Source organism: Sinocyclocheilus rhinocerous, unplaced genomic scaffold, assembly GCF_001515625.1.
Source record: "Sinocyclocheilus rhinocerous isolate Xijiao unplaced genomic scaffold, SAMN03320098_v1.1 scaffold274, whole genome shotgun sequence".
NCBI classification, from domain to species: Eukaryota; Metazoa; Chordata; class Actinopteri; order Cypriniformes; family Cyprinidae; genus Sinocyclocheilus; species Sinocyclocheilus rhinocerous.
Window position 1 is genome coordinate 53,905 of NW_015657960.1, and position 10,290 is coordinate 64,194.

Below are 10,290 nucleotides of genomic sequence, written 5' to 3' on the forward strand. Positions count from 1 at the left end.
CGCGCGTCTCCGCTCTACTCACATGACTTCCGCTCCAGTCACATGACTCCCGCTCCAGTCACATGACTCTCTCATGACTCCCGCTCCAGTCGCGTGACTCCGCTCCACTCACATGACTCCCGCTCCAGTCAAATGACTCCCGCTCCAGTCACGTGACTCCGCTCCACTCACATGACTCCCGCTCCAGTCACATGACTCTCTCATGACTCCCGCTCCAGTCAAATGACTCTCGCATGACTCCCGCTCCAGTCACGTGACTCCGCTCCACTCACATGACTCCCGCTCCAGTCACATGACTCTCTCATGACTCCCGCTCCAGTCACATGACTCTTTCATGACTCCTGCTCCAGTCACGTGACTCTGCTCCACTCACATGACTCCCGCTCCTGTCACACACCTAAACACTTGCCCGACTAAATTAAAACATGACTATGTATATCTAATACAGAGAGCGAGAGAATCTGCCCAGATCAGAAACACTTCCACACTGACTGCATTCATAAAGGAGATTTGCTGTATTCAGTATTTACAAGGCCAGGGTGTCGCCACTTCAAAAAAGTAAAGTATGAACACATTAGCTAAATATCTAGAGAGAGAGAGTAATGTGGAAAACAGCAAGCGTCTTTATTTGTTCTCAAACTTGGCTTAAGTCTGACACTAAATTAAAATAACCATTAGTGATTCGTCTCATGTCAATTCGCTGACATTTGCCTCTCAAATCATAGTGCTTTAATGTCAAAAATCCCTTTTATCGAGTAGCGATGTTTCTCTGGCACCCAGAATTGAAGATATGTTGGCAAAGGTTATATTTATAATGTACAATATTAAGCAGTATTTCCAGCAGTTCAGTTCAGCCGCAGCGTCTCGAGCAACACACTGAACACTTTCACTGAACCAACCGCTGGAGTGACTCAGTGACTCATTCTTACCTAGTTCCAGAACGAATCAGCTGTTTTGAACGAATCATTTGAATGAACGCTTCTGTGACTCACTCATTAAGATGGCTACTGGCGGTTTTAATTTCATAATTAAACGTATCATTTCATCTCGTATTTCTATTTTGAAAATGTTATAACGTGTGTAATGGAGTGTGTTTGTGTTGTCAGTGATGGAGGCGTTACAGAAAGCACACAGAGAAGAGCTGGAGAAAACCACACAACTCAGAGATGCTCATGGGAAGGATTCTCACACGCTCGACAAACCGCAACAGTGAGTACACACACACACACACACACACACACACACACACACACTCTGCGGCGTGAGCTGGCATCTCTGTCGGAGCGATACTCTCAGAAGTGTGTGGAGCTGAACCGAGCGCAGCAGCACAGCCTGGACACGGACCGACTGATGAGCCAGAAAGACACACAGATGGAGCAGCTGAAGAGAGACAACCAGGTCAGACACACCGCAAGAACTTCAGTTTGAGCACAGCTAAAATCAAACAGAAGGCGTGACAGAATGCCGTTACGTCATTATTACGCTTTAAAAGTCTATTATATCATTAAACAAATATGAAAAACACACATTCTACAGGCAATCAATGAATACTGCACATTAATATTCTCACATGTGGAAAGAGATCTTTCATTTGGAGCAGCTGTGTGTAGTGAAGCACAGACACTTCAAAATAAGAGTCCCGGTGTATTTCAGGCTTGCTTATAATTAAAAGTCCTGCATATGCACAGAATCTATTTATTCTGGATATTATTGGTGTTTTAATCTTGCCGTTACCTTGTTTTGCAGTCTGAGGCTGAATGGGTTCGTTGTGTGTGAACGTGCAGCATTAATTTTATGTGTGTGTGTGTGTAGGATCTGCAGGCGCGTCTGTCGGAGGAGGTGAAGGTCATTCGGTCTCTGGTCACAGGTCAAGGGTCAGACGGACTGACTGACAGCACTGAGAGGTCGTGGTGTGAGACACAGGTGACACAGTGACTGCATATCACCCACTGTAACATGGGAATGAGTTTCTGTCACATGCAATGCACATGATATAACCACAAACTAACCAAGAGCTAGTGATTCAGAATCAGATCGATTTGTAATAACTAGCCCTATTTGTCAAGGAATGTCAAAAAACAAGCGCTACAAATTAATAAAAGAACACTACTTGTACATGTACTTCACTTCAGCAGATTCTACCTCAGTATTTTACCTCAATCGTTCACTTGTTTGGAAAGTGTGGAAAGTCATTTAAAACCACAATTAACTGCCTGGTTTTTACAACTTTCATTCAGGAGCAAAAATCTGCCGTTAAATTTGAAAGAAATAAAGATTTGACATTTGTGATAATTATCGATATCGACCGATATGGAAAATGGTGATAATTTTTGTTGGCCGTATCGCCCAGCCCTACTTTAAATAATGTTTGAAGTGTTTCTGCTTGAAATCAAACCTCTGCTGTGTTTTGTCATGTGTGTGTGGCAGGTGCTGCTGCGTGTGCGAGAGAATGAACTGCAGTACTTACACAAACAGCTCAACAGCCTCCGCAACCAGCTGCACTTCCTCACCACGGTAACACACCTGTGTTTGTGTGTGTGTGTGTAATGCTTGTGTGTGTTTGTGTGTAGTGCGTGTTTGTGTTCATATATATTATGTGTGTAGTTGTTTCCTGTTTGTAATGAAGTCAAGTCAAGTCTGCTTTATTGTCAATTCTTCCACATGTACAGCACATACACACAGAGAATTGAAATTGCGTTACTCTCAGACCCTTGGTGCATACAGATAACACTAACAGTCGAACATAAATACAGATAGATACAGATTAAATATAAAATACAACTATACAAATATACAAATAAGGTAAAATGTAAAAAAAACATATAAAAAAATACATAAAGCAGCACAAGGCACATGGCAAATAAGAGTGCAAATCAGTGAAGTAAACAACAGTGCAAATATATTTATCACTTATAAATCGTAGCAGAAGCACGGCGCACGTTTGTCAGCACTGTGCGGGAGACTGATCCCGCTCTGCTTTGACGCGTGGCTGGCGGATGCATCGGGTAGCGCTGCTTCGTGCTTTTAGAGTATTAACTTTATGCGGCTTCGCATGCGCTGTAATTTAAAAACAGCGCCTAATATCAGTGAGGTCTCCTTCATTTCGGCGATCGGCCCACTTGAATGGAATGTCCAGGTGTTCCCGATAGCCAGTATCGCCCCCCCAGACCTCTGGGCCCTATGCACTCTGTCACCCTTTCCTCCCCACTAGCAACGCCACTGGAAGAAAATGCAGGTAAGTAACAGTGTTTGGTACTTGTTGTTTCCCCGTGTTGGAAAGTCTATGTGTTGGTGTATTTTTGGGAACACACTCTTTAAGTCTGCGTGGTTGAAATCCCCAGCTAAGATGAGAAAAGCATCAGGGTGGGCTGTCTGCTGCTCACTGATGTGCTGGTACAGTTCATTTAGTGCCTCGCTCCTGTTGCTGTTGTTGGAGCTGGGAGGGATGTATACAGCAACGAGCAGTATGGCTGTATATTCCCTCGGTAGATAGAACGACCGGCGCTTAATAATCATAAACTCCACCAGGGGTGAGCAGTGTTTGCTCACGAAAACACCGTTCTGACGGGAGAGAGGGAAGCCGCAGCGTGTGCACGCGCCGCCATACTGTAAAAAAAAACTAACAAAAAAAACTTGTGTGTACATGTATATTTCCCATGTGTAACGTGTTTTTGTCCGTGTGTAACGTGTGTGTTTCCCATGTGTAACGCGTGTTTGTGTCTGTGTATAATGCGTGTTTCCTGTGTGTGTAACTTGTGTGTGTCCCTGTGTAACGTGTGTCCCTGTGTAACATGTGTGTTTCCCGTGTGTGTGTGTGTGTGTGTGTCCCTGTGTAACATGTGTTTCCCATAACGTGTGTGTTTCCCGTGTGTAACGCGTGTTTGTGTTTGTGTATAATGCGTGTTTCCTGTGTGTGTAACGTGTGTGTTTCGCGTGTGTGTCAGGAGAAGAGCAGCGTGTGCGAGCGCTACCGTGAGGTGTGTGAGGAGCTGAGCGTGATGAAGAGGCGCAGCGAGCGCGAGGCCGAGGCGCTGAGAGAACACCTGAGACTGGCACTGAGCGCGCTGCACGAGGGACAGCAGACCGACAACACACATGCACACACCTCCTGAGGGGAGGAGCCTCAGTCACGTGCCTTCAGTTCAGCCCAATCAGCTGCAGGGATTTCGACCGGCCAATCAGCTGCAGGACACTGGAACAAACGCTTCTGCACTTTCTCATGTCTGTATGTGTGTGTTCGACTCCTGGAAACAAAACTGGAATGTCTCACTGCGCAGTGTGGAAGAACTGGACACACACACATACGTATGTGAACAATCAGAGTCTCAGTGCGTTTATCTGCCAAACTAATATCTGATTATGTGCCTCCAGTACCAGTGTGTGTGTGTGTCCTTTGTGCCACAAAAACAAAAAGAGCTTTGCTTTAATGAGCCAATGTTTTTTTTTTAAAGATGTTGTCATATTTAATTTTAGAGTTTAACGCATATGTAAACATATAGCACTATGACTAATAAAACTTGGGTTATTTGGTCTCTGTGAAGTGTGAGTGATTGTCCTTTAAATCTTATTACAATGTTTTGTCTTCACAAAGCTGAAATCATATGAAGAATCAGAAGTGAAAAGTTCAGAGTTGTGGTAAATTGAGTGTTGATTGCCATTGAAGCGAAACCAGAACGGGTCAGTTGTGTTAATAACCAGCAGAGGTGAGTTGATGTGGCAGTGATTGACTAACTAGTGTTAAAGACTGTTCATGTTAAATGTGTTTAAGATAATCTGAGTGTATTTATATTGCTAGTGACACTAAACTAAGTCTAAATCAGATGTTTTTGACTCAAGTCCACCCACTGTCCACAACAATATTCAAAGTCGTCATAGGTTTTTTTTAGATATTAATTTCCATGACTTTTCCTGTTCTAGCAATCAAACTTCTTTCAAATATCCCGGTTTTACGAAACTGAGAATCCTATTTTTCATGGACAAAAAAATGCATTAAAATAAGAAATACCTTAATTTTTGGTTCTTTTATCTGATCTGAATGTTTGTTCTGTGTTAAGTCATCTTGAGACCTTCAGTGGGCCCTGGACCCCTGATTTACAATCATTGATCTAACATGTTTAGTGTTTTTAATCTTCAATCTCAATCATATCTTCTTCATATCACTCACAAACTGTAAGGAGAAAAGAGCGTGAGCGTGTTTCTGCTACACGCATGATCTGACCACCGTGAGCGTGTTCCTGCTACACGCGTGATCTGACCGCCATGAGAGTGTTCCTGCTACACGCGTGATTTGACCTTCGCGAGCGTGTTTCTGCTACACGCGTGATATGACCTCCGCGAGCGTGTTCCTACTACACGCGTGATCTGACCTCAGCGAGCATGTTCCTGCTACACACGTGATCTGACCTCCGCGAGCATGTTCCTGCTACACGCGTTCATGCTACACGCGTGATCTGACCTTCGTGAGCGTGTTCCTGCTACACGCGTGATCTGACCTACACGAGCGTGTTCCTGCTACACGCATGATCTGACCTACACGAGCGTGTTTCAGCTACACGCATAATCTGACCTTCGCGAGCGTGTTCCTGCTACACGTGTGATCTGACCTACACGAGTGTGTTTCAGCTACACGCATAATCTGACCTTCGCGAGCGTGTTCCTGCTACATGCGTGATCTGACCTCTGCGAGCGTGTTCCTGCTACACGCGTGATCTGACCTACACGAGCGTGTTCCTGCTACACGCATGATCTGACCTACACGAGCGTGTTTCAGCTACACGCATAATCTGACCTTCGCGAGCGTGTTCCTGCTACACGTGTGATCTGACCTACACGAGTGTGTTTCAGCTACACGCATAATCTGACCTTCGCGAGCGTGTTCCTGCTACATGCGTGATCTGACCTCTGCGAGCGTGTTCCTGCTACACGCGTGATCTGACCTCCGCGAGCGTGTTCCTGCTACATGCGTGATCTGACCTCTGTGAGCGTGTTCCTGCTACACGTGTGATCTGACCGCCGTGAGCGTGTTCCTGCTACACGTGTGATCTGACCTCCGCAAGCGTGTGTTCTGGACTGTAAATAAACTCTGATGCTGAAACTCTCCGGTCTCTGTGTGTCATTGATATCATCGTTATATCGGCTGATGATCGTCCGCTCCTCAATCACACGATCAGTGGATTATATGAATATACACTTATATTTTTTGCTTCTCAGCTCTGTGTTGATGTTCGGCTGTAATTAACTTGCTTCACATATTTGAGTAATTTATGATTCTTTAGATAAATTATAATTTATTCTCTCAAAAAGTGTTCAGCATTCAAAACATAACCGACAGCAGTCATGGCATCATCAAATGTGTAATATCTAATGTATATCATATACACAGCTGCTCAAAATCTGCAGTCTGTGAGACTTCTGTAGTGTTTCTGAGAGTATCTTCTGCTCCTGTCTTCAGTGTCACATGATCTTCAGAAATCATTCTAATATGCTGATTTACTGCTCAAGAAACATTTCTGATTATTATCAATGTTGAAAACCGTTCAATATTTCTGTGGAAACTGTGATGCATTATTTTTCAGGATTCACAGATGAATAGAAAGTTCAAAAGAACATTTATTTGAAATAGAAATCTTTTATAACATTATAAATGTCTTTACTGTCACTTTAGATCAATTTAATGCATCCCTGATGAATAGAAGAGTTGATTTTAAGAATTAAAGTAGAAGAATCACAGTGACCTCGAGCTCTTGAATGGTAGGGTTTATGTTCTTTATTATAGATCAGTGATCAACACTCGGGTCAGCCAATCAGAATCAAGAATTCAACTGCTCATGAATCTTCATAAATGCACAGTAATGAACAGACGAAGAGAACTGATTCCTGTGAAGCACACAGCGCTTGAGTTCATGGAGTGAATCAGCAGCATCTGTGGAAACAAACACCAGTGTGAGAGTCTGACACACACACAGACACACACACGCAGGTTACACCGCTGACCTGTGATCAGTCGTCATCATCATCATCCTCAGGCACGAATATATCATGTTCCTCCAGCAGAGCTGCGAAGTTCTTACTGATCAGGGTCCCGACGTACAGGAACGGAGCCACGACCATCAGGATCCTCACCAGACCGAACGCCGTCTGAGGACAACACCAGCGGGTTACCAGGACTCAACTAGTCAAGGAGTGTTACAAGTAGAGTCTGAAGATGTGCTCAGACTCATTAGGATGAGTTTGTTTCTTCATCAGATTTGTAGAAATGTAGCATTGCATCAGTGTCTCAGCAATGGATGCTCTGCAGTGAATGGGTGCCGTCAGAATGAGAGTCCAAACAGCTGATAAAAACATCACAATAATCCACAAGTAATCCACAGCACTCCAGTCCATCAGTTAACATCTGGAGAAGACAAAAGCTGAAACAAATCCAGCATCAAGACGTTTTAACTAAAATACCATAGAGTCCATAATCCATAATAACTCTTCCTGCAGTGAAAAAGTCCATCTGCTGTTGTCTCTCACATCAAAATCCAGCCACATATTAGTTTAGAGCTGTTTAAACGCTGCTTGATCTGTGCAGATTTCTCTCCTGATTCACACCAGAACACTTTTAGATGAGGCTTCTGACGGCACCCATTCACTGCAGAGCATCCACTGCTGAGACACTGATGTGATGAAACATTTCTACAAACCTGATGAAGAGACAAACTCATCCACATCTTCAGCAAATGCTCATTTCTGGGTGAACTAATGCTTTAATATTCAGCTGCTTGAGACCATATTGATTGTTCTATTGATTTTTTTAACTCATATTGATTTTTATTGCTTCACTATCGTTTGTGTCTATGATTTAAAGCGTGAAGAGGTAAGAGGAGGCGTCCTGATAATGATTCTCTCTCTTATCCAGTCAGTTATAAAGTCTTTGTTCTGTGATCAGATCAGTCTGAGAAATGAAATGCACTGATTCACTCAGTCTGTTGATAAATGAATCGAACTGAACTGAGCATGCGCAGAACACATCATCATCATCATCACTCCTGCTCCACATTAGAGATTAATGCATCATTAATGAGCTCTGAACTACAGAGCAGAGACAGATGACAAACAGCGCGTATGATCCACAGAACGTGCTAGTTATTATTGGTTATGCTTATTGGTTTGATCGCTGCTCTAATACACACGATATGAGTGATAATAAACACAGATATTACTGTAATACTATTTCACACTGACTGACAGATGAGGTGTTTATTACTGACACACACACACACACACACACATACACATCTTTCATATTTCCATTCATATCCGCGTGTCTGATCGCTGGCTGTGATCAATAATCGCGTTGTGAGTGAGTGTTATTATATGAGCTGATCTCTGAATATGTCATTGATTAACTGATTGACTGATTTATTTACTCACGCACTTTCTTGGGTTTGGGCAGAATGGCTCCGGAGGTGGTGCTCACTACGGTCCGGTGCTGGTGCTGCTGCTGAGTCCCGACGAGCCGCGGAACCGACAGAGACACGAACCGGCGAAACAACCACACCGCCGCCATGATCACCAGCGGACTGACAGACGAGGGGAGGTGTGTGTGTGTGTGTGTCTGTGTGTGTGGCTGATGTGTGAGTGTGTGTGGCTGATGAGTGTGTGTGGCTGATGTGTGTGTGTGTGTGTGTGAGTGTGTGTGTGTGTGTTCACACTATATATAGCAGCTCAGTGTCTGGTTTGCTCCACATGTGGTGTCAGCAGAGCTCTATAACCACACAGCAGCACAGGAACATCTTCTGCTCACTCAGAGCTCAGGTTAGTTCATCATTCCGTCTCCTTCAGGAACCGAACAGCACTGGCTTTCACTGGATAGTTCAGGGCCGGCTCAAGCCTTTATGGGGCCCTATTTATTATTTGGGGGTCCCTCAGTGCCACCAATACGGCTGATTATTATCCGTGCTTGATTATTCGCACACTATAAATCTAACACACACATTATCAGTTTTATTTGTTGTAGCTGTGTTGCTCATCATATTAATGTCTGCCTGGCATGTTTTTACCCTTCTGTGGTTTTAACATTAGCAAACCCACACGAGTGGTCAGGTGTTCATTTGCACTTTCACATTCATAGTCTCACGGTACTAAGTGGCAAACTTAATGTGGTGTACTGAAAAATAGCTAAATAAACCAGCAGACAATGCATTTACAGAATAGAATGTTATTTTAACAACATACTTTATTAAACACAGCAGCAAACCGTAAGTACATCTAAAACAACTCCTCTTAATCTGTAACTCAGGCATAATGATATTGGAATATAGCAAAGACCCCAAAGGTAAGTCAAGTCACCTTTATTTGTATAGCACTTTATACACTTCAGTAGTTGACCAAACCCAGAAAAGCTCTCAGCTCCTTCACACAGGTGGGTGCTGGTGCATCCCGGATTGCACCAACTTTACGCTGCTTGATCTGTGCAGATTTCTCTCCTGATTCACACCAGAACACTTTTAGATGAGGCTTCTGACGGCACCCATTCACTGCAGAGCATCCACTGCTGAGACACTGATGTGATGAAACATTTCTACAAACCTGATGAAGAGACAAACTCATCCACATCTTCAGCAAATGCTCATTTCTGGGTGAACTAATGCTTTAATATTCAGCTGCTTGAGACCATATTGATTGTTCTATTGATTTTTTTAACTCATATTGATTTTTATTGCTTCACTATCGTTTGTGTCTATGATTTAAAGCGTGAAGAGGTAAGAGGAGGCGTCCTGATAATGATTCTCTCTCTTATCCAGTCAGTTATAAAGTCTTTGTTCTGTGATCAGATCAGTCTGAGAAATGAAATGCACTGATTCACTCAGTCTGTTGATAAATGAATCGAACTGAACTGAGCATGCGCAGAACACATCATCATCATCATCACTCCTGCTCCACATTAGAGATTAATGCATCATTAATGAGCTCTGAACTACAGAGCAGAGACAGATGACAAACAGCGCGTATGATCCACAGAACGTGCTAGTTATTATTGGTTATGCTTATTGGTTTGATCGCTGCTCTAATACACACGATATGAGTGATAATAAACACAGATATTACTGTAATACTGTTTCACACTGACTGACAGATGAGGTGTTTATTACTGACACACACACACACACACACACATACACATCTTTCATATTTCCATTCATATCCGCGTGTCTGATCGCTGGCTGTGCTCAATAATCGCGTTGTGAGTGAGTGTTATTATATGAGCTGATCTCTGAATATGTCATTGATTAACTGATTGATTGA

At 43.3% G+C, this 10,290-nt stretch overlaps 2 protein-coding genes across 2 annotated transcripts in view; one reads left to right on the forward strand and one right to left on the reverse strand.

Moving 5' to 3' along the window:
- LOC107721687 (TRIO and F-actin-binding protein-like) overlaps nucleotides 1–4,526 on the forward strand; it is a gene marked incomplete at its 5' end in the record, with an annotated part of 8,750 nt that extends 4,224 nt beyond the window's left edge. Inside the window, 5 exons of the mRNA XM_016529827.1 lie at nucleotides 1,107–1,212; nucleotides 1,251–1,398; nucleotides 1,813–1,923; nucleotides 2,428–2,514; nucleotides 3,945–4,526. Coding sequence (XP_016385313.1) covers nucleotides 1,107–1,212; nucleotides 1,251–1,398; nucleotides 1,813–1,923; nucleotides 2,428–2,514; nucleotides 3,945–4,112 — 620 coding nt within the window. The remainder of the gene's footprint in view (nucleotides 1–1,106; nucleotides 1,213–1,250; nucleotides 1,399–1,812; nucleotides 1,924–2,427; nucleotides 2,515–3,944) is intronic.
- A 2,122-nt stretch (nucleotides 4,527–6,648) lies between these two features.
- On the reverse strand, nucleotides 6,649–8,582 carry smdt1a (single-pass membrane protein with aspartate-rich tail 1a). Its single transcript, XM_016529826.1, has 3 exons — nucleotides 8,420–8,582; nucleotides 6,994–7,137; nucleotides 6,649–6,922 (listed from the first exon to the last, which is right to left on the reverse strand). The coding sequence occupies exons 1-2, from the start codon at nucleotides 8,549–8,551 to the stop codon at nucleotides 7,000–7,002; spliced, it is 270 nt and encodes an 89-aa protein (XP_016385312.1). The 5' UTR covers nucleotides 8,552–8,582; the 3' UTR covers nucleotides 6,649–6,922; nucleotides 6,994–6,999.
- Between the last annotated feature and the right edge of the window lie 1,708 nt (nucleotides 8,583–10,290).